General features: G+C 39.3%; 1 protein-coding gene across 2 annotated transcripts in view; it reads right to left on the reverse strand.

Moving 5' to 3' along the window:
• LOC117416648 (E3 ubiquitin-protein ligase RNF13-like) overlaps positions 1–24,062 on the reverse strand; it is a 40,007-nt gene extending 15,945 nt beyond the window's left edge. Inside the window, exons 1-5 of one of the 2 annotated variants that reach the window (XM_034027943.3) lie at positions 23,835–24,061; positions 21,044–21,184; positions 17,653–17,733; positions 13,592–13,717; positions 2,044–2,131 (exon numbers count right to left, since the gene is read on the reverse strand). In XM_034027943.3, the coding sequence (XP_033883834.3) occupies positions 2,044–2,131; positions 13,592–13,717; positions 17,653–17,733; positions 21,044–21,157 (409 nt within the window). In that variant the 5' untranslated portion in view covers positions 21,158–21,184; positions 23,835–24,061. Of the gene's footprint in view, positions 1–2,043; positions 2,132–13,591; positions 13,718–17,652; positions 17,734–21,043; positions 21,185–23,834 lie in introns of both variants that reach the window. The other variant, XM_059034455.1, reaches the window with a different exon arrangement.
• Between the last annotated feature and the right edge of the window lie 203 nt (positions 24,063–24,265).

Raw genomic sequence — 24,265 nt, forward strand, 5'->3', positions numbered from 1 at the left:
GCCATAGGATAACATGAGACTCTGTTTATATCCCAACCCGCATAATATCCCGAAATAACTCTGCACAGTAATGGGGTTATTAAGTGGGTTACACTGTATATAAACATGGCCCCTATTTGCAAACTGCAGTAGTAACTACTGTACAAGTACATTCCTCTTAATGTCCAAAGCACTGAACGGTCATTATTTTTGATGACAGGAGCTCCTCGGCACAGCAGCACTCATCAGGGATGAAGGAGAGCAGATGATTACATCTCTTGGTTGGGTGATTACAGACTGCATTAAAAGATGAGACTGGTGCAAATCCCATGCTGGCCAGAGGAATGTGCATAGTTGGCATTCTCGTGAAGTTACTGTATCTTTAGAACAGATTTGAAACAAAGTATCAAAGTGAAATTAAACAGTACTAACAGCAACTACTAGAAATGTTTCTTTGTGTACAAACAACAAACATGATGTGAGCATAATGTAAATGTAATCATTCCATCACTTAGCAGACATTTATATACACTACACTACCCCTGACCGAACTGCACCAAGAGAATCCTAGAAAACAGGTGTGTAGCCAGAGTGGGAAGCCAAAATCTCAGTGTTAGGTCTTTATAATCCAGACACCAAAGTCACAGGAGCACAACATGGCAGCTTCAATAACCATACCCATTCACACCCACTACAGTATATCACTGTTGACTTATTTCCATGCGAGACTGTCACAGACGGTTCTGGCACGTCCCTTTTGTGTTATAAGTTATTAGATCCTTTTGCACGGAAGGCCTCGGTTGCAAGGATGTGCGGTTCTTTGATGGACCCAGATTCAGTTAAAATGTGTTTGCCCACCGACGATGGGAATGAGAATGTAGAGATGGGAGCCCAGCTAACAAGATTTAAGTTTTTGCAGGTATCAAGTAAAGGCCCTGGTCGCCCACACCTCTGATGTAAAAACACTGGATGCACAGGCCTGTCATGATGTTCGCAGAGCCATTTCGAGCGGAGCCAGGAGGAGAATTCGAATCTTGCTGGGAACAAGCTGACTTATTAGCTATGGTTTGGATGCTATAGAATGAAATACATTGCTAATAGTAATGTTGTAGGATTCTGTATTTTGTATCTTTTTGAATCTGTGTAAGGTCTGAAAAAGAGAGCTCCTGGTATCAAAAGGTCAGACTGACCTGCTGATACCTTTTATCGGGCAAAAGCATCCTTAATTAATTAGACTCGGAGCCTAATTAATTATCAAAACGATCCAGCGAAAGCAGAATGGCAAACTCTATGGAACAGAGTTAATATTCCAGAAGTATTTATAAGCAACCTAATATAATAACATTAAATAAATGTATGCGCAGTCCTAAGTTTTAATATTCAAGGTTGCATTTGCTGCCAAGCAGGTGCCTAATTAAAAATTAACCTCGTCTTCTGTGTATATCAATGAAGTAAAATAAAATTACAATTTATAAGAGATTGCTATATTGAAGTATCTGAATTAGAAATACATGTTATAAAATCATTTAAAGTTAAACTGTTATACAAGTAGAATAATTATTGTTGGTAGAACATATTAAAAGTTTATTATAACAGAAGAGTTGATCTGCTTAACATATGTTGTGTATACTTTAGAAGAGAATATAGTGCAGCCTGTATTTAATAACTTTAGTATACAAAAATGACTTCAGGCGGTGAACTTGGAAAAGCATCTAAAACCTGCTTCAACTGTGTTTTGTATGCACAAAGAAAGAGGTCATATATATAAAGAGTACGTGCAATTCTGACAAGACACTGAAAACATTTAATTGACATCAGTAGGGTTGAAAAGTAACTTTGTGCTGAAACGGTTTATATTCAACTACTGCACAATTTAAACCACACATATAGCACAAAGTCTGACTGAATGTCACCCGAGAAGAAAAATAAATAAATAAATAATAAAATAAAAAACAACCACCACCATATGCTGTATTTTTATCTGACTTACTAGTTTGACATTTAAATATATGCAGTAGACCGACATGACAGGGAAAACTAACAATTCTCATTATATCTACTCACCGTCATTGGATCCCATGCTAATTAAATCCTCAGACTCCACATTGTGAACTATTGCCGCCTTATATCCAGCTTTCTGGGCATTAAGAACCTAGTGGAAGGAGAACATATATTAGTGTAACATTAATATACAGTTACAGCGTTGTTAGCTCTTTCATCATTCAACATTGCACTTGAAAACTATGTCCAATTTATAGGGTGATTAGTGTATAAAGAGGCTTGGTGGTCCAGTGATTAGAGAAATGGGCTTGTTACCAGGAGGTTCCCAGTTCAATCCCAGCTCAACCCTGTATGCGACCCTGAGCAAGTCACTTAACCTCGTTGTGCTCTGTCCTTCGGATGAGACGTACAACTGAGGTCCTGACTGCAGCAGTAGTTGTTGATGAATAATTCATCCTCTAGTCTTTGTAAGTCACTTTGGATAAAAGCATCTGCAAAATGACTAATTAATAAAGGATACTGAGAGGTCACTTTTTCCATAAGTGCTAGCTGACAATCCCAGGCCCACTGTCACTGAAACAACTCTACTGCCACTGCAGTACTCAAAACACTTTCGATTCAAAAGCATTCTGTCAAGACAAAAAGAGTGTTCACTTGAACAGTGATAGACAATGAGTAAATTGTTATTAAGAGCTGAACGTCTTATTAAATCTGGCATTGGTGAAGCAGGATTAATCAGAAAATGCCTGGAACAGGTTAGTTATTTGTATTACTGGAGTTTGACAAAAATGACAAAAACACTAACAAATTATATTTCCAAAATAAATGGTGTCAAGCTGGTTGGGACTGGAATACCAAGTTTTCTAATGGATGTTCCTCCCCCACTCTCTATAGAAGCGGATAAAGCTTTAGAAGTGATAATCATCAGCAGGGGCCCTGCTCAGAGGGTTAAAGCTCCAGAGACTGCTGCAGTGTGAAATAGTAAGGTATGAACTATATAAACTGCAAAGGCATTTCGTAATCATGTGTAGCCAGGGACACTTATGTGTTTACTTACCTTACGAACACTTACTAAACTAACGTATACCAGCTAAAAGACACCCCCGATAAACTAGTCTCACAACAAAAAGTGTATGACCCAGTCAGGTTTTGTTTATGGAAAACTCCCAGGATCACTGGTTCCTAACTCCGGTCTGAATAATTACATACACAATCAGTGCCAAGAGCAACAACTGTACTACTCAACACAAAAGCTTTTTCACAGCTTGAACAGCCTCCAGAAATAGTGGATAAACATGTTGCTGTGCGACTCGGAATGGTTTAAGAATTTATAGCAAGTATTTGTTTTAAACAAGATGTTATTCCTTCCCCCCCCCCCAAAAAAAAAAAAAAAAAACACATTGCAAACGTCCAGATAAGATTCAGGTTCGGATTTGCATATACTGTAGGCATGCTGCATTTAGATTCTTTTCAACAAGGTACAGGGTTACTGTATACAACGCAAACCTAAATATTTCAATATACTGTAGAGGTTACACAGCAAGTGTAACTAATTCCATAACAAACACTGTTGGTAAAACAATGTAATGTGTAGCTACCAAGCTAAGATGTAATAAGTAGTATAGGGTCATTCCAGCTCAAGTGGGCCAAATTCTGAGGAGGGGTTTCTTCCACTTGTGGATGAGGGTACATAAATCAGATGAGATCGAGAACGTGCTGTCAGGGTAGTCGTCGTGCGCATGCAAAAGAGATGTGCTACTACATGGTGAAAAAGTTTTTGAAGGTCGCAAAAATTCATTTTTTTATGAAGAACGTTTCAAGGGCTTTCCAAGTAAAAAACGACTGCACTGACATAGGCCATATGTGCTCGGGTGACCCCAGATGGTCCTCTTTATCTGGAATGACAGCAAGTCACTTCAAGAGTCAAAAAGACATCACTGAGGAGGAGGAACCGATATCTTAATCCTTATTTTTAAATGTTTCGTACATTAACTCAGCTTACTGCTTTTATAACCTGTAAACAATGATTTTGTGTGAGCATTGAGGTGGTAATGGATAGGTATTGGTTCAGGATAATTTAAACACTGTCACACTGAAGTTCTCATCTGGGTGTAGACTCTGCATCATACTGGAACAATGCTGTCCATTCATTCCTAATTGTAAAATGGACATTACAATATACCATTAACAGTGGTAACCTTACCAAATAAACATTTAGTATGTATTGTGACTGTTTTCAGATGTTTGTTTTGTCTGTGGGTTATTGTTTGGCAGAGAAATTGTATGCCAGCATGCTGTTAAAAAAACATAAGCCGGCAATTTAATATACAGTATGTGTGCGTGGGAGTATACCATAGTTTCAGTAGACACTGTTGTACTGCAGTAGAAAAACTGTTTGTTTTGTCTTCACTTTACATAAAATATTTTGCCCATTCACAGGACCTTTGTTTGACTGATCCATTGACAATAATCACTTTGTGTTTTATACAAAATAAAACAATTTTGAATGGGTCCCTTAATATAATAATTTGCGTGACTACCATTCCATGATCATAAAGCTCACACGGTGTAAATACATTTGAAGTTGGTAGCACAAAAAACACTTCAGTTGATTAAGATACAAACAATGAAGAATGTGCTCCGGCATTCCACAGAATTTAAGCTCTTGCTCCATGTTCTTAAATATATTCTATGAAAGATCTCATATAACCTGAATGGCAACTTATTTTTGCTCCAAAGGCCCGTGCTTGTTAGCCTTTGATTGTGCTTCCTAAGCCCTAGCAAGTGTTGCTTTCACCACACACACTCACCAAATTACCGACTCTTATCTAATTTCAGATAGGGAGAAAACACACACAGGCATGGCAGAGATGTCACATCATGGTTTAAAGGAGTATAACTGCATCTATATTAACAAATTCCCATTTTCATTAAAACCAGACAAGATGATTTCCATGACTTATAAACCACTAAACAGCATGTTATTCAAGGATCATTGTGCAATCAGAATATGATTTTTGAGTAAACTTTCAACTTCTGTAACAAAATCAAAGTTTACTCAAGTTTGGGAGAATGTTTCTAAACCAATCAAAAGGCCTGAAATCTCACAAATGTACAGACTCTCATGCTTTCTAGAATGCACTCTACGGAATGCTCTTACTAAGTTTCTTTAAAACTGGAAAACCGGATTTCATTAAATAGCCAAAAACGCAAGAACTACCATACTTAAACACAACTGAACAGTTATGCACATGGGGGCAGGGTTATAAAAACAACACACTTTATAGTGATTATTGCAGCTCCAAAATGGCACATGAAGACACAATGACAGAAAACTGTAGCTGATTTTCTAACCTTGCTCAGCAAGTTCTTGAAATCATGCTCTTTCATTCCAATTCATGCATAAACCCAGATCCTCAAGGCCTTATTTTTTAAAGATCATAAATACATTATTTCCAGTTTGTCTTGAAAATACAGCACAACACACTGTCTGTAAAAAAGCAGAGTATAACTTCACAGCTGCCAGCCATGGCAGTTCTGTCATCACATGCTTGAGTATCAAATAATTATATATTGAAGGATTGAACATAATGCAGGTAGAGTAACAGAAGGTTTCATTGTGTGCCTTACAGTTAAAGAAAGATATTATTATTATTATTATTATTATTATTATTATTATTATTATTTTTATTATTATTATTATTTTTATTATTATTATTATTATTATTATTATTAAATAATAATAATAATAATAAATAAACTTTATTTTGTATAGCGCCCTTAAAAGCAATCATCTCAGAGCGCTTCACAATTAATAGTACAGAAATATAATAAAAAGATTATACATAAAAAAGCACAAGGAAATAAAACAATCACAAAAATCATAAAAACGCCTTTCTTTAAATTAGCTTTAAAAACATTCAAAGAAGCCGATCTCTAGTGGAACTGAGTTCCATAATTTGACGGCATAACAATAAAAGGCCCTGTCGCCCATAGAGCGCAGGTGAACAGGCGAACAGACACACAGCAGTCTGAGATCAGCAGAGCGGAGGTTGCGAGTGGGAGTGTAAGAAGATAAAAGATCCGACAGATAAGTCGGAGCTAGCCCATGAAGAGCCTTATATGTCAGCATTAAAATTTTAAAATCTATTCTGAACCTGATAGGCAGCCAGTGCAAGGCCTCCAAGACAGGAGTGATGTGATCTCTTGAGTGGGACCGAGACAAAATTCTGGCTGCAGAGTTTTGGACAAATTGAATTTTAGTGAGGATGCTATTAGACACCCCAGCGAGCAGGGTGTTACAGTAATCGATCCTGGAGAAAACCAGTTTTTCAGCTGCAGGTAGAGAAAGCATGGGACGCAGTCTGGCAATATTTCTAAGGTGAAAAAAAGAAACCTTGACAGTATTCAACACATGCGATTCAAAAGTTAACCCAGGATCGAAAATCACACCCAAATTTTTCATCTTAGCAATGTTCCATCAACAGTCAGATTTAAAGCAGTGATTTTTCCTAGCTGGCGGGGAGTACCTAACAGCATTACCTCAGTCTTATCACAATTAAGATGTAAAAAATCCAATTGTGACATCCAATTTTTTATATCAGAGATACAGGCAGTTAGGGCAGAGGCAGCGACATTGATATCAGGTTTAGAATTAATACAGATTTGAGTGTCGTCTGCGTAAAAATGATAGCGTATGCCATGAGACCTTAAAATGTGGCCGAGAGAAAACATATAAATACTAAATAACAGGGGGCCGAGGATAGAGCCTTGCGGGACGCCAGAAGTTACTGGCCCAACCTCAGAACTAAACACACCCAGGGAAATAAATTGTTGACGTCCTGTTAGATATGATCTAAACCAGTTGAGGGCAGTGCCAGAGATGCCAAATAGACACTAATCTATTGAGTAGGATCTCGTGATTTACAGTGTCAAATGCCGCGCTAAGATCCAAAAGGATTAAAATTGATAATGCACCTGAGTCAGCAGCCATTAACAGATCATTAGTTACTTTGACCAGGGCAGTCTCAGTGCTATGAAGATGCCGAAAGCCAGATTGAAAGGGTTCAAAAAGATGGTTAGCAGTGAGATGCCAGTTTAATTGCTTAGTGACAGCTCATTCTAGTAGTTTGGCTAGAAAAGGCAAATTTGAAATGGGGTGAAAATTATTAAAGATTATCCAAGGCCAGGTGAGGTTTCTTAGGCACAGGCTGACTGCAGCAGTTTTAAAAGCAACCAGGACCACACCAGAACTCAGGGACTCATTTATAATAATTAACACCAAGGGACAAAGCAGCTCAAAACAGGACTGAAAAAGAACAGAGGGGATAGGATCCAACAGACAACAGGTGGCTTTCATACGAAGGGCCAGATCTGTAAGAGAATTAAGAGTGAGAGGTGTAAAACAGGATAGAAAGGACCCCACAAAGCCAGACAGACCGAGAGACTGTGCAAGAGGAGTCTGAGAAGAAATACTAATATGTAGACGAATATTGTCAATCTTCGACTTAAAAAACTCTAAGAAACTATTGCATAGCTGATGTGAAGCTGGTAATGTGGAGGGGCAGTTAGGCTTTAACAATCTATCAAAAATAGAGAACAAGTGTCTAGGGTTGTCTTGATTATTAGAAATAATATTTGAAAAATAGCTAGATCTGGCAGTTGCCAAAGCAGCCCTATATTCAACCAAAGATTCCTTCCAGGAGTGTAGATGGACAGTAAGACCAGAATCCCGCCATCTACCCTCAATTTTACGACAGCCAGCCTTGAGAGAGCGCAGCTCCATGGTGTACCATGGAGCACGGTGGGTGTAGGAGACGTACCTAGACTTGACTGGGGCCAGGGAGTCTAGGGTATTAGCTAAGGAGCTATTGAAAGACTGCACCTTCTCATCCAATGTGTTAGGAATAGGAGAAACAGAGAGAGAAGAAAGGACAGATTCAGAGAACTTAACATGATCAACAGAGCGCCAATTTCTAAAGTTGACTGTACGCTTTGGAATAGAAAGAGAGACAGTAAGTTCTAATTCAAATAAAATGGCCAGATGTTCAGATATTCCTAAATCTAAGTTACTCATGAGAGAAGCCAGAGGACAGTTAGTGATAATTAAATCCAGTATGTGGCCTTTATTGTGAGTTGGAGCATGGACTGTCTGCTTAAGGCCAAATAAGTCCAAGAGGGCTAAAAAAAATCCCCTGCTAGGTTTCAGTGATCAGAGTCAATGTGAATATTAAAATCACCTAGGATTACAATCTTGTCAAACTTAAAGCACAACAAAGATAACAAATCAGAAAACTCACCTAAAAAGGCAGCATTGTATTTAGGAGGTTTATAGATAGTAATAACAACCAATGGCTGGGGAGCAGAGACTTTCAGAACCAGGCATTCGAATGAGGTGTAGTTGGGAGTAAGAATAGGGCTCAGGCTAAATTCTAGCTTATGAACTAAAATAAGCCCACCACCACAGTCGACAGAGCGGCATTTTTCAAACAGTCCAAAGCCAGAAGGTACAATTTGATTAAACAAAAGGTTGTCATTTTGTTTGTGCCAGGTTTCAGTCAGGCACAGAAAGTCGAGATCCTTGTAATTAATAAAGGCGTTTAGAAGTAGTGCTTTATTATTTAGAGAGCACGTGTTAAACAAAGCAAATCTAACTGGTCGCACAGAGGCACAGTTGTTGTTGAGAGACAGATGTTCGAGACATGACAGTACGCGTAGGGTTTTAACGTTAATTCCAGTCCGAGAGGAGACAGTTCGCCTCGGAAACAGAGAAATCGTGATAAGACTGCATCCAAGGCTGCGATGTATATATCTGGGTCTGCGCAAAATCCCAAGTTCATAACAATTACTGTAGACAAAAGGAGCAAGAGTGAAGTTTTGTTTATAGTGCAGTAGTAGAGAAGAGTACCTTAATACCATAGTGCAGATGACCATATCGAGGGGGTCAGAGATCAGAGATCCACAGTTGAAAAATAGCGAGCGACCGAACCAGCCACTGCAAGACCAGGGACTCCTCATAGCAAGGCGCCGGCGACGAGGGATAGCAAAGGCCAGGCCACACACAGAGAGCAGCAGAACTAACAACACAGCCCGCAGTGACCACAGACAAGCCACAAGGAAATACCCACCCAGCGTCCAGCTCACCGGGCAAGCAGGAAGGAGCACCTCTCTAGGGACCGATCGAGCAGAGATAGCACTGCAGACAGGCAGGCGGAGGCAGCCGAAGGACGGGCAAACACGTCAGGCAGGTAGCAGCGGTGAGAGAGACAGCCGGGCAAAGAGACGTTAGTCCAGGCAGGCAGCAGCGGAGACAGACGGGCAGAGGGACGGCAGTCGAGGCAGGTAACCGCGGTAGACAGGGCATCCATGAACAGACAACCAGCAGACAGGAGTTGGTGAAATCGATAAAATTGAAAAATAAATAAATAAATTGAGCATAAAAACTACTAAAAAGGCGAAAAACAACCAAACGTGAACAGGCGGAGAAGCGGCAACCAGGACGTGCACAGCGTACTCTCAGACTTAACCTCCAATACCTCCTGTGTTTCAGGAAATCTATACATGATTATCCATTTATCAAAAACAGCCAAATGCCTCCATTTCAATATTCTTAAGGACTACCAAAACACATTGTAATCTTGCATGGTTGAATTAAAAAACGTTGCCCCTGCTTGTAAAATTCGTTTAAAAGTGGGATTGGGTTTTTTTTCACCTTTCTTATACAACTCTTGTACTATCCAATGCAGAATAACTATGTGGGACAAAATATATGTTTCTGCAATGGTGACGTACATATTAAATCTGGTATATTTAACCTACTTCAGCACATGTGGTATAGATTCCTACATATTCTATTTGTAGTATATGAATGCAGTACCCGAGTGCAAAGACGACTTGGACCCTTATTTGTACGTTAAACCAATTCAGGAACGTATTTTCAAGATAATTAGGTAAGGGACTAAGAATATGATCTGATGCAATACATCTGCCAGGTTTCAGATTCTAAGGTTTCCTGACCTATTCCTCTAAAATGTTTACTTCTGCAGAAACGCCTCATTTGTAAATGTAAATATCAACGCTTTCATTACCCCTTTAACAACAATTTGTCATGAAATCTACAAAAAACATTGAAAGATTTTATGCAAATGAAAATTCCAGATCAATTAGCATATGAAACAGGTAAATATTACACATGTACAAATAAACACAGTAAGCAAGACAAAAAAAACAAACATTACAGTGCAATCAAATGACTCCACTCTCTATGCTTCAGTGCCATTTAATTTGAAATCATCACCAATTACGATTTTCCAAGAAATGGCTTAAAGCATTGCTTCAGCACAGAATCCTCTTACATTAAAATGCCTCTGTTGTCTTTTTTCTGTTCTATTTTAAAGCACTACTTCGTGCACAGTGTTTCTATGTCACCGATGGTCTCCGAGACACGAGGTCCTAGTAGTACACAAAAGGTGTTTTTTTTTATTATTATTTACGATGACCGCCATCAATCTTTACCTAGAGAATCACAGAATACAGCTGTGTATCGAGCATGAAGCCATTACATCAAAGCATTAAGTCTTTATTATCCAAAAACCAAAGAAGTCACATGACCACAATGGCAGGTCACAGAAGTGACGGGCGTGTTAGATTTTGCCTGAGAACACAAAAAATTGGTCAGCTGCTAAATTTTGAGATATTAGCAGTTGAAACAGCAGTCATGGAGAATTGTCAAATACATACTACAAAGGATGCTTAAAACCACTGTTATAGGCTCTCACACAATATCTAACTGCTAATTCCCTGCAATATTTAACCTTTAAATGTAACTTTTGATCAGCAGGATTTATTGCTAAAAAAATTCCAAGGACCGGTAAACAAGCAGATACAGGAATCAACTGGAGAAACTGAACAGTGGCATTATAAAGAGGATTGGATTTCTCAATGAGCTCGACAACTTGGTAGATGATGTAGTTTTATAGATTCATAAGGACATTGTCAAACGGTGTATAGCCTCCAACTGACAAGATCAACAGTGACCCAGTCAGAGGCTGTGCCATTTCCTCAACTAATACTTTATCACAGGTAATGTGATCTAATAAACATTCCAGACTTGGCCCATTAACGCATGAGACTGAGAAGAAATACAATAGGTTCATTATCATCTAAGGCAAAGGGTAGAATTTTTAAAAGCTTGACAGAGAAAGCAGGACTTTTTAAACAATGTCTAGATATTCAAAATTGAGATTACATGCTGTGGCAGGGCGAATGCCCTGCACAGTGGTAAATTAGTGTTGGTGTGATTTATGTGGGAATGGGTTTATTTTGTGTCGTTTTGGGAGGTGATTTGTTTGAATTATTGTTTACAGATGGGCGCTCGATTGGGACTTGCTGCCTGCTATGCTTGGTTGAGGGGAAGGGCAGCAAGTGATTGGCTGTGCTGGTCCTCAATCAGCAGGTGGGCGGGTCTCGACAGAGTGTCCGTCAGGTTAAAAACATCCGCGGGAGATAGCTCAGGGCTGCTGCAAGGCCTGCCGTTTTCACGGCACCTTTGATTTATAGTTTGTGGTATTGTGTTTTATTTTGCACTTTTTGTACAGCTTGATGTACTAGTCCTCTGTGCGTTACCATTGCTGGTAACGTCACATGACCACCTTTATTTTACTTTTGTTTTCTGTTTGTTTGTGAATAAAACCTGCGCGCCTGTGCCGGTGTTTTCAACAACACCACGTCTGTCTCTCTGTATGCTTGAACAGCGGCTACCCACACGCGTGACACGAGGAAGACCCTGTCACACATGCCTAAAAATGTATACATCATTTTAGGTACACAGTCAGGGAAGCAATCTACTGTGATGGAAGCTGTTTATGTAAGGATTACCGTTATGTTCTCTGGTGTTTATGTGTTCTTAATGAGCGTACAAATGGAAGACTTTTTTCAGAATTCCAGCAATTTCCTTGACACAAGTCTACATGCTGTTTTGCTACTTTAAGAGGTTAAAAGCGGAGTTGTTTTAGATTAGATAAGAGCTGTTGAAACACAGGGAGGGGAGGCAACGGATAAGGCACATATTGAATTTTCAATAATCCTACTTGCTATGTTTCTTCTCCCATTAACATATTACACCTATTTCTCCTCCCCTTCTAGTAGTTTTGGAGTAATTTAAAATCTGTGTGACGCACTGGACTACAAAAGGCTGTAACAAGATAAGAATTTTTAATACATCTTCCAGGCTTTTACAATGATCAAAGTTTGGGTTTCAAGATTAATAGGATACATAAAGCATTGCATTTCGGCTGGACTTACACAGACATAGAGATGGGTTTGTTTAACAGCAGGGCTAGAAAGCGGTTGTTGAGAATTCAGGGGACACAGGTTAGCAACATTTCTGTGGATAGATCTGAATGTAAATGTACCCTATACTGTATACCAGTTGTTGCAGCTGGAGTATTCTACAGCAGGACAAAGCAATTCGGAAGCCTGGATCAAAACCATATGACACACATATACGCATTACCAAGTATAGCTGTGGCAGCAGCAGCAGCAGTAACAGCAGCAGCATACACTTTAAATTTGATTCAGGCTTTAGTGAAAACAAAGACTTGTAAGGGGAATAGCCCCCCTCCTCCCCTCCCCTCCCCTAATTTAAATGGAATGTAAATGCAGTGTCTTTGCTGAGCACTGCAGCAGCCAGGAAAGGGTTAATGATCTGGCCTTGCTCTCACTGATGTGATGCATTGCAGGGCCCCTTACTTCAGATACACTGGGTGTCATGTTTCCTGTGCTGTCTCCTCCCACACAGGACGCAGCCGCAGCTGGGGTCACGGAGGCCACATAACTGGCACTTTCATGCTTACTCATGGAGTGGCAGCGGAGAAGCACAGACATCACTCCTTCTGTATTTCCCCTTTTGGTTTTCAGGATTTGATTTTTCATAATGTTGTTTTAGCAGCACGGTACATATAAACTGGAACTGCAATTCAAACACTTCTCAACTCAGTCCCCCGTGTTTGTGCTCAGCATTTCTACATTGCAAAAACATGTAACATAAAAAAAGAGGGTGAAGAAAAATGATCCCACTGTGTTTATGAAAATAAAATAAAACAACTTGATTGGAACTTCATAAACAAATAAGGTCACGTCCATTATTATATTCATTATGGGATGAATTCAATTAGTAATTTGGTGATAATGACATTTCAATCTGGTTATAGCATTACACCTCCCAGCTATATACTTTTTAATGTGAACTTGACTTATGGCAACACTGTTTGTTTTAAATACACTAAAGGCATTAAACAAGTTACACACAATTAAAGAACCCTGTCTGTCTACCCGCCTTCAGTCTCCCTCTCGTATCTAAACTGCAGCCCTGTACTCTCTAGGAATGTCAAGAAAGCAGAGTGCTCCACTTGCAGTTTTCTGACATCACACTACAGTCAATGGGCAAACCTTTAAAAGCTCACATTAGCCACATCTGGTGTAGAAGTTAGAAAACAGCAGAAGTCTGGCAGAAGACCTTGTGTCATTTGTTTTGAGAGCTATTGTCCCACATTTTAGGTAGGTACTGCAACTGTGTAAAAGGTGTATTCATCATGTGCTTTACACCGCATACCTTAACGTCGAAATTGCAATCGAAGCGTTTTATCAACACAATGAAGGTGCCTGTCGAGTTGTCCTTTAGGGGTGGAGGGTCAATGGTCTCACAGGCATTCTCCGGCACTGCACCCACCAGGAATCCCTGGAAATGGAAGAAACCAATTGACTGACAGTCCTGGAACACAATCTGAATGCATTCCAGATGACTCGACTGTTAAATCATGATGAATGAAGCCTGGTGCTTAGATTCCAAGCAAGCAATGCTTTTGTATGAAACATCTATAATACAAAGAAACACAGGCAATAGGACACACAGCCACTGCTGCTCAAAGACTGTAATAATCTGTACTGTCGTGTGCGTGCGAGACCAGTCTAAACAACATCAAACATATTTCAGCGGACACAAGTGGGGCTTAACACTAAACTCCAAGTGGGAATCCATTATTTTAATTTATGGTTGAGTGTGGCAAAGATGTGTGGCGACGTCAGGCCAGGAAGTAGATAGGACACAGACAACAGTGCTGTGTCCTATGCGCCGGTTTATTACAGAAAATAAAACGGTTGTACGAAACAAAAAAAACTCAAAATAAAGGGCACAATGGCCAAACTAACAGACAAACAAACAAACAAACAAACAAACACTAAACACACAAGTATCGTACTGGCCCTTCAGCACGTTTGCAATTATATTTACTTTATTTTCTCCTCTCTCCCCCGTTCTCCACTCACGAACACTCAACCCTAAGTGAGTGAAACATTCACCCTTTTATGCAGCTGTACCAAGACTCGATTGCTAATCAGTCATTCAATTGGAATCTCGGTATATCTGCACGTGAACTAATTTGTGCACTTCCCATGCTTCCATACAAATACACCTTCTACTCTGCATGTGAAGTGATTGTGCCATCCTTGGGTCTAAATACAAATATACATTTTATAACACTCGTGCACACACACACACACACACACACACAAAGGATAAGATTAGCAAAGCCTTTGACTTAGTCTACTATTGTCACAATTCAGAATACCAATCACATGGCTCAATAGGTTTCCTAAGAAACAGGTGTCCAATACATTTAGCTCTATGCGGCACCAATGGCCTACCATTACAAAATTAATACTGACTTACCCTGCCCACTAAAGGACGTTTACTTTTCTTCAATAACAATGCAATAATTTACATAACAATCTAGAGGACAAGAACCAGCTGCACACTACACACTGTACAGTGTAGCAAAGGCTTAGGGTTTATTTAAAAACACTTCCTTGGCCTCAAAACAACTGCTTAACACAGGTACCGTGTTTTGTTCCTATGAATTCTGCACAACTGAAGTGACTGCTGTATATACCGCAAGCAAGACAGAAGCATGCAGTTCATTTTCACAGATCACAGGTGTGAAACTTCAAATTGCAGAGGAACTCCCCTGCCTCTCATGTGAAAACAGCTTTAATCTTTGAACGCTGCAACCCTGTATTGAGGCATGTGCAGTAATTACTTTATGGACACTTGTGGCCATAACAGCAACAAATGTATCTGATTACACACACTGTTGTGCATACTGTATGTGTGTGTGAGACTAGGGGAACCATCCCAGGATCAGCAATAAGATTAGCACCCTGCAAGGACTACCAGCTGCTCTCTCAAGGGTTACTTCTCTCAGTAATGAATTTAGGATGTGCCCAGTCAGTGAGGGAAGGGGATTTGTAAATTATTACAGATCCCACCAGCACCCACACAGCTAGCTACTGATCAGCAGCTGTAACTGGCAGATCCCCGCTCCAGGCTCCATGATAATCCCAGGAGAAGCCCCGTTGCATCAGCTGCAGTACAGAGCCTACTGTAGGCTTACATTCAAAGGATTGTTGCTTAACTCAAATGGACTTGTATTTGTAGTCATTCATTTGCCAGCGATTTATCTGTCCTTGTATACATACCTCCTCTCCCCCTACTCAGGAGTAGTGTTTTACAGTAGGAAACAGCAATGGTGCCCTCTGTTGGCTGAATATCAATTTAAGCAAACCCTACCAAGACTGTTACACCAAAGTGCAATCCGCACCATGTGAAAAGGAAAATAAAACTGAACCACTGTAATAACATAGCCGATACCCAGATGAATGCTCAAAAAACTGGTTTTCTATTCCCTATCCCAGCTCTCACCTCTGTGAACGAAAACCTGCCCAGTTAAATAAAGAATTGAGTCTAGTCTGGAATACAGTTTAGAATCAAATCAAATCTGTGCTGGTTATGAATTACTACACAAACCAGCTTGTAAATCCTCATAGTGACATCACAAAGAGAAACTCTGCTAGGGTTCTGTTGACAGCTGCACCAGACAGCTGTGTGACTGCACAACACAAATCGGCTCTTCATATGAGGATTAGGGCTTGTCCAGTAATTAGACAATTGAGACTAAATACAACCCTCTTCAGTGAAATTGCAGGGCAATACAGCAGACTGTAATACACTGCAAATGTGTGTCTGCATGCAAAACGGTTTGTCTGTTTTTGTGTCATGTATGCTGGATGTTGTTTGAAGAACACTGGATGCGTGGACAATTTATTTTTTTATTAAAAGGAAAAATACTGTATTATAATGTGAATTTCTTAAGTTATCTTTAACCCAAAGGGGAAACGTTTTATGCATTAGATCATCCTTGAGGATTAACCTTGCTGCAGGCAAATCTTGTGCCCAGAACTAAAACACGTGACGCTGCTGCTTCCATAACAAGCCCATTAAACCATTCACTTCAAACACAGTGGATGGAAATGCCTGTCTAGTCACATTATTAACTAATTATTTATATATATATATATATTATATATATATATATATATATACACACACACACACACACACACATATACATCCAACAGGGACGTCTGTGATTTGAAATCATTTTCCCTCATACAAATGAAAAGACAACAGAAATATGTTCTTATCGAAAACACATAGTAGAACCTCAAAGTTACAATCCACACACTTTACGAACTGACTCGCCAACCAGACACACCACTTGAAAGTAGACAAGAGGGCTGCAAGATCAGAAGCTGGCAATTTTACCAATTCAATACAGCTCTCTTGTTTTTCTATTATTAATCTTCAGATTAAAGCCTTTTATTAATATAGTACACATACAATAAATAAATAATTTAAAATAGTAGACATGCAAGGAACCAGTTACTTGGCCAGCACCATGGTGTTCAGTGTAAAAGGCAGCACAAGCTTGCCTTACCTTTCATAACCCCAGAACTTACATAATGAAACATGAATGAGATCATCTCTTTGTGAGCCCTCCTTAAGAAGCAATAGGGTTTTTAATTCAATTCAATCAAATATTTGAAACAGATTATTTTAGGGTTGGGAGAGATTTGTGAAAATGGCAGCCCTGTAATATATATATAAAAAAAAATCTATCTCCCTGTATAAAAGTTAGTTTCAATGGGCCACACAGATTTGACAGTGGAAGATCATAGGTGATCAGTTGGAGAACAATCTTCACTTAATATTTCTCCCTATTCTTCCCTAAAGCAATTAAGGAATTATCACCACAACCATTTAAACACATAACAGACTCATCTCAACATATCAAACCTGTCCTGTCTGTTCATGTGGCCCATTAGCCTTTTGACAATGTTTTGCCCAACCCCTGTATGTAATATTACCATGCTGTACAGTTATCAAATGAATCAGTTAAAAGTATATTGGAATAATTGCTGACCAGGCACCAGTCTTATATCTTACAGCAAACAAAACAAAAAAAAGTCTACAGAGCAAAGGTTTTGTAAACAGGAAGACTACATAAAGTTACCTCGGATGATTTAGAAAGAAAATGTGTGCATGTTCTCAGCCAAAGGAAGCAATTACATACTTTACATTATTGTTGCAGTACAGATACCAAGCAAAAGTATATACACACAAATGTAACAATTGTGTGTACTATTAGCTATTGGCTTGTTTACGTAGAATGCTCCGATTGCATGTGTACTTGTGACAACTGACCAAATCTTCCATGCAGAACAGGGCCCATGTTTCTCTATTTAAACCATGTATTTGCACACACTGCACATTCTTACCTTTATTCCCTCACTGGGAAGTCTGTAACCAAACCTGGCTGGTAAATCATCAAATGTTTGGGTCTTGTTATCAGAAGAGTACTGCAACACAAAAAATAGTTTAAAAAGAAGTTTCACAACCACACACACACCACTTTCCAGTTTCACAAGTACACTGTAAACCCTGATAAGTCACGTTTACTCAAAATAATTGAATAAACTCATTGCCTTAATAAAATAAAGTTTAGCTACTCATTTAATTTTTGTTACGACAACTTTCTCTGGGACTGACTATGTATATTCATGTAACAATCCATTTGAGTTAGATTTACTTTAATAGTCAAGTTAGTTTGAACATTTTTATTTCATTTAAACAATAAAAAGTTAGCGGAGGCAACAGAATGTGCATTAAACAGGCTACTTTATTAGCTGCCAGTGCATTGCTTCTGCTTATGCGCTCATGGCAGAATTTACAAGTGCTGGAACCAGGCAGATACAGAGATGTAGACGGAGGGAGAAGGGAGGGAGGTCACATCCGCAGGCTGACCACTGAACGGGGGTAGCTACACACAACACAAGGAGAACACGTGTAAGGGAGACAAACAAACACAACACACTTGTGCAACCACACATACACAACACAACAACACAATAAACAACAAACAATTCCAAAAATAAATTGTACAAGTCTCACAAGGGCTGATGGGAATCTAGTCCCCTGATTCTACTTAAACCATTTATATTTAAACAACAAAAGTAAATCTGAATGTTCAACTAACTTAAAATGAAGGAGTGTTATGAATAAAATTTGAATTTAAGTTAATGCAACTTAATTTATTTAGAATGACTTTGGGGTTTACAGTGTTATAGCTTCGGATAATGAAAAAAGGCAGTACTTACTATATACAGATGTAACTTGTAACACTTTTCTAACAAGACTGCCATTTCAGAGATGAGGGGAATGTTATAATCACATTCTAGAGAGATTTTTTGTTTAAACCTTTAGTAAATATTTGCTGGTATAAAGACAGTGTTATAAGCCACAGACAGGGTTGGCGCTTTTTTTAATATAAAAAAAACTTAAAATCAAGAAAGAAATCGCCAACCCTGTCTGTGGCCATGTTGTAGCTCTACAGTACCTCCAAACTGTAAATTTAAAGATGTTGGAAATGGTGGTTTGTGAACAGTTACGTACCAAATTAAATTACTCAATCTTAAATGAATACATAAATAAAGCAAATTATTTATCATTGTGGCATCCTCTAAATGTGAATTACAATATGTGAACTACAAGAGCTTAGCGATGGAGTATGCTAGAGAAAAATCCCCCTCACCCATCCCAGTCATTCTTTTCTTTTACTTTTGTTTCTTTCTTCGATTTCCTCTTTCTGTGTCAGTCCAAACACACGCAGTTGTTACTTAGCACTACTTTGCTTTTTATAGTGTGTTCAATTGTTAAAGTTCCTGATTGCACCACTAAATAAACCTGGTTTCAGCGGGTCTTAACACAGTGCTCAATTGTCTATTAAGGACCCCACTGCACTGTCATCAGAATCACTTCGGCAAATATATGTTAGATGGGACAGGCGCTCTATAATGGGGCAAGACATGTCTTCAGTGCAGTATTTTTTACGTCTTCGCTCCATTTATGCGCCACAGAATCGGTGGCAAGAGCCATTCTCGCTTGCACTCTCATTTGTGCTGTGATCAGAATACAGCCCTAAGAGTTTTAGTTTATACACAATAAGAGTTTTAAGATGTTTGTGTTAATAAACAAATGATGTTTGTGTTAATAAACAAATGTTTCCAAATGAACCATCCTTTTTAAATTCAAGTCACACTTCCGTGTAAAAGAACTCTGTGAACAGTTGCTGGTTCACTTCCACTTTATTCTGAACTGGCACTGAAAGAAATCACCCAAACTCAGTGTGAACATGCTGTGCAATTAAAACAAAGTCTGAAGGGGACAGAGACTGCCTGGAGCATTCATACAGACGTGCTCAAATTTGTTGGTACCCCTCCACAAAAAATGAAGAATGCACAATTTTCTCCGAAATAACTTGAAACTGACAAAAGTAATTGGCATCCACCATTGTTTATTCCATATTTAATAGAAATCAGACTTTGCTTTTGATTTTTTATTCAAGATAATATTGTAAATAATAAAACAAATGAAAATGGCATGGACAAAAATGATGGGACCGCTAACCTAATATTTTGTTGCACAACCTTTAGAGGCAATCACTGCAATCAAATGTTTTCTGTAGCTCTCAATGAGACTTCTGCACCTGTTAACAGGTAGTTTGGCCCACTCTTCCTGAGCAAACTGCTCCAGCTGTCTCAGGTTTGATGGGTGCCTTCTCCAGACTGCAAGTTTCAGCTCTTTCCATAGATGTTCGATAGGATTCAGATCAGGATTCATAGAAGGCCACTTCAGAATAGTCCAATGTTTTGTTCTTATCCATTCTTGGGTGCTTTTAGCTGTGTGTTTTGGGTCATTATCCTGTTGGAGGACCCATGACCTGCGACTGAGACAGAGCTTTCTGACACTGGGCAGTACGTTTCGCTCCAGAATGCCTTGATAGTCTTGAGATTTCATTGTGCCCTGCACAGATTCAAGGCACCCTGTGCCAGGCGCAGCAAAGCAGCCCCAAAACATAACCGAGCCTCCTCCATGTTTCACTGTAGGTATGGTGTTCTTTTCTTTGAAAGCTTCATTTTCTCGTCTGTGAACATAGAGCTGATGTGACTTGCCAAAAAGCTCCAGTTTTGACTCATCTGTCCAAAGGACATTCTCCCAGAAGGATTGTGGCTTGTCAATATGCATTTTTAGCAAATTCCAGTCTGGCTTTTTTATGTTTTTCTTTCAAAAGTGGAGTCCTCCTGGGTCTTCTTCCATGGAGCCCACTTTCGCTCAAAAAGCGACGGATGGTGCGATCAGAAACTGACGTACCTTCACCTTGGAGTTCAGCTTGTATCTCTTTGGCAGTTATCCTTGGTTCTTTTTCTACCATTCGCACTATCCTTCTGTTCAATCTGGGGTTGATTTTCCTCTTGCGGCCGTGCCCAGGGAGGTTGGCTACAGTTCCATGGACCTTTAGAATATCTTTGTAGAATAAGCAATAATTCATCTCTTTTCACAGCTTCTTTGCTTTATTCTATGACATACCAAAGGCATGCAAGTATACATGATAAAATAGCTTTTAATTTCATCACTTTTCAGGAGGAATGAAGCATTATTTCAATGAGCTGTAAGGGTACCAACAAATTTGAGCACTTCTGTATATACATGCCTTCACACTAAACCGACATGCGCTCAGTTAGAAATAAACTGCCCAACAACCCACATGTGAACGTGCCATTGAGTGCAAAGATACGGAGTGACACTGTTCATGTCAAGCATGAAACTCACTGCTGCAATGTCTGCATCCACGGGCAGAAGATTCAAGAAGGCAAACAGATGCACTGTAAAGATGGTGTAGATCTGTGTGGCAGACAACATCAGCATTCCCAGGGACAACAGCATCTTTTATTCTTAATGGAGCACCTGCCACTGGAAAGAAAAAAAAATGAATCACCCACTCTGCAAACTGCGAGCAGGCAAACCAAGGATTTAACATGTGCTATAAACCAACACAATCAACCGTTCATTAGAGAATTAGTGATACAAAAGACACACAACTCAAGATGAATCGATTGTTATGTTGACATGACCCTGTTGCCAGTGCTGTATAATATAATAGCTGGCCCAGGATGAAGTCAATGGCACTAAATATAAATGGACTGCTTAGAAGGGATATTCCAGCAGGGAAAAGCTATACAGCAATAAAAACAAGCAGGCCCAGTTTTATCATTATATGATTTATAATACAAACTGCATTGTGCAAGGTATTGTAAAATACCTTAGTTTCTGAAAACATTTATGCGTGGACTGTATTAAACAATTTCAGGCACCAAGTTCTGTTCTGCAGTAATTTTCATGTAAGTCTGTGGGTCAGCAACAGTGACATCATGGTGCTGAATCACAAACCTTTTGTCCTATTGGCAGCAACCAATTTCCAAAACTCCATAGAAGAGCGTTAGTCTGCAGACCACTTAGATTCTCAGCGTTTCAGAATTTTTTAGGAAATCAGAACTTTCCTGAACAAAACTACTCTGCACCAGGAAGGGGCACAACATTATCAAAAAAGCACTTCCTTTAAAGATCAATCCACACGACCACCCCGTGTGAAATACAAAGCTCCTTAACTGGAAATAAAGGAATTAGGTAGATTTATTTTTAAGAATAAAGTATTGTTTTTTTGTATTAGCCAGCAAGCTTCACAAGGCCAATTAAACAGAAAGCTGAAGCAGAAGCCGGGGGGGGGGGGGGGGGGGGGGGGTTGCTCTGCCTGCATAGCTGGAATGGCTGGTAGACAGTTTTATCAAACTTCAAAGCTCAGTGCTCTGAAATTCATGACAGACAGAAACCAGGGGCATGTCACAAACCATTAACGATACCATGTGAACTCTGCCATAACAAGCCTATACACTCAATAACTCATTTGTGTGATATTTTGGAATGTATCTTAAGACTTACACTCTTGTCTCAAGAGCAGGCAAGTTTAAAAACAACAAAAAAAAATATATATAAGGATCGTATCAAGACAAATATCTATAAAAACAGCCATGTTGAAAATATAGTAAATAAAGTTAGTCAGCCTTTATACAGTAAATATGCAATAAAGTCACCTGCTGAAATGAATCAATTAAGACCTGACTAAATACAAATACAATCCGAAATTAAACAACGATTTGGGAGCTGAATTCTGTTGATATTGAATAAGTCCACAAAGGGCGAGAGAGAACTGGCTGGGGAACAGAACTCCTTATCACGTTTTAGCACCCCCTAGTGTTCCTTTTGATTTATTTGCAGCTGCAGCACCACCCACCTGATCCCCCACAAGTTGTTCTACTGTATGTGCAGAACAAAGTGAGAGTTGAGGTGGAGACTATTACCTGCTGCAAAGGATGTGAATTCATTGGGTAGTGACAAAGAAATCGGCCTTGCCCCAATAACAGTAAAAATAAAGTTCTTGCTGTTGTCCATAAACACCAATCAACTGCATGTTTATAGCAGAAGAATATGCTGTCAGAACCCACCTAAATTCTGGAAAACTAACAAAATAATAAAAGGGACTTGTGACAATGCCGTTATACTAAACTAAAGCGTTTTAAAAGCCTTGGATATTCCAAAACAGTCTTGAATCGCTAAAAGAAAACCACAGGGCCAACAATACACCACACTGCATCTATGACAGGCCGTATCCACAAACAGATCATTAATAAAGACATTTTAAACAGGGGATTTACCCTGTATTTGCTCAATAATAATACAGTGTGTGCTTAAGTTTTTTTAAAAAAAACCTCTTAATGTGTCTGACACAGACAGTCAGGGACTGAGCCAGGGCTTTATTAGACAGAGAGTTAACATATCCTAGTTTTATGACTTGGCAACAGGAGGACTCTCAGTCAAATGTCAATAAGCTTTGCAGACACTCAGACAGAGCGGAGAGACGAGGGATGAGAAAAACCAAGCCCTAGACAGTTTGGCCAGACTGCTTTGCTTCTATAAGCCCTGCTAAATATTGTTTTGTCTGTGTGTTTCCCCCTCCCCGCCCCCAAAATAAAAATAAAAACTAAAATTATAATATTGTCATTCTGTGTATAGGTCAAATTACGTGTCTCTGAAAAATGTTTTCTGCAGGTTTAAACAAAAGTTATTAATGGCTTATGATGATGAACGCATGCTTGTGGGTAGCAAGGGTGGTTGCGTGGCATTGCAATATCTTGATGTATTTTGCATAGATATATACAAAAGAAAATGTTTCTCCGCAGTGATTAAATGTTACCTTTGGGAGTCCTTATATATTATTATGAATATATGCAGGTTTCCTTACAGTAAGGCGCCAGTGTTGCTATCGGTTCGGTACCGACTCGATTCTGTATAAATTGTCAATATATTACGCATAAACAAAAACAAACAAACAAAAAGAGTAATATGTAATTGCATCCGTCGACTAAGTAAAATAACATTTGAAAAAAATTCTGCAAGGCCAAACTGATGTCTGTTTGTTTAACGGTAACTAAGTTGAACAGAAGTAAAGTGAGCTAATCGAAAATACCCCACAATGTTAAGACAGCCCCACTGCGTTTATTCTTACCGTTGTCACACCTTTGTTCCTTTAAAAACGCTCCTTCCAGTTATGTACTATCTATTTACACGTCCCAGAATTGTGTCTGACCCCTGTCTCCATATTCTTCCTGCTGTGAAGCACTGTACAGCAGAATATCAACAACGATCACACAGCCGCCCTCTATCTACCGTCAGAGGTTCCGCAGAAACTGGAATGCGGATTGGTGGACAGCGCTGCCAAACAAACCAGCAGTTGCAGTGCGTGTTTGGGAAGAGGGGAAGAGGCGGTTGTCGGTCCCTCCCGAGCACGTGACTAGAAAACCCTCAATCAACCTGCTTTTAAGACCGCTACATAAACCCATCAAACAGAGCCAGCCTTCAAAATTACCAAGGACGTTTTAGTGCTGGAGATAAATTGCATTTAGTAAAGTCCCATTGAGACATGCTTGGAGTTGTTAA

This window comes from Acipenser ruthenus, chromosome 12, assembly GCF_902713425.1.
Source record: "Acipenser ruthenus chromosome 12, fAciRut3.2 maternal haplotype, whole genome shotgun sequence".
Lineage (NCBI taxonomy): Eukaryota > Metazoa > Chordata > Actinopteri > Acipenseriformes > Acipenseridae > Acipenser > Acipenser ruthenus.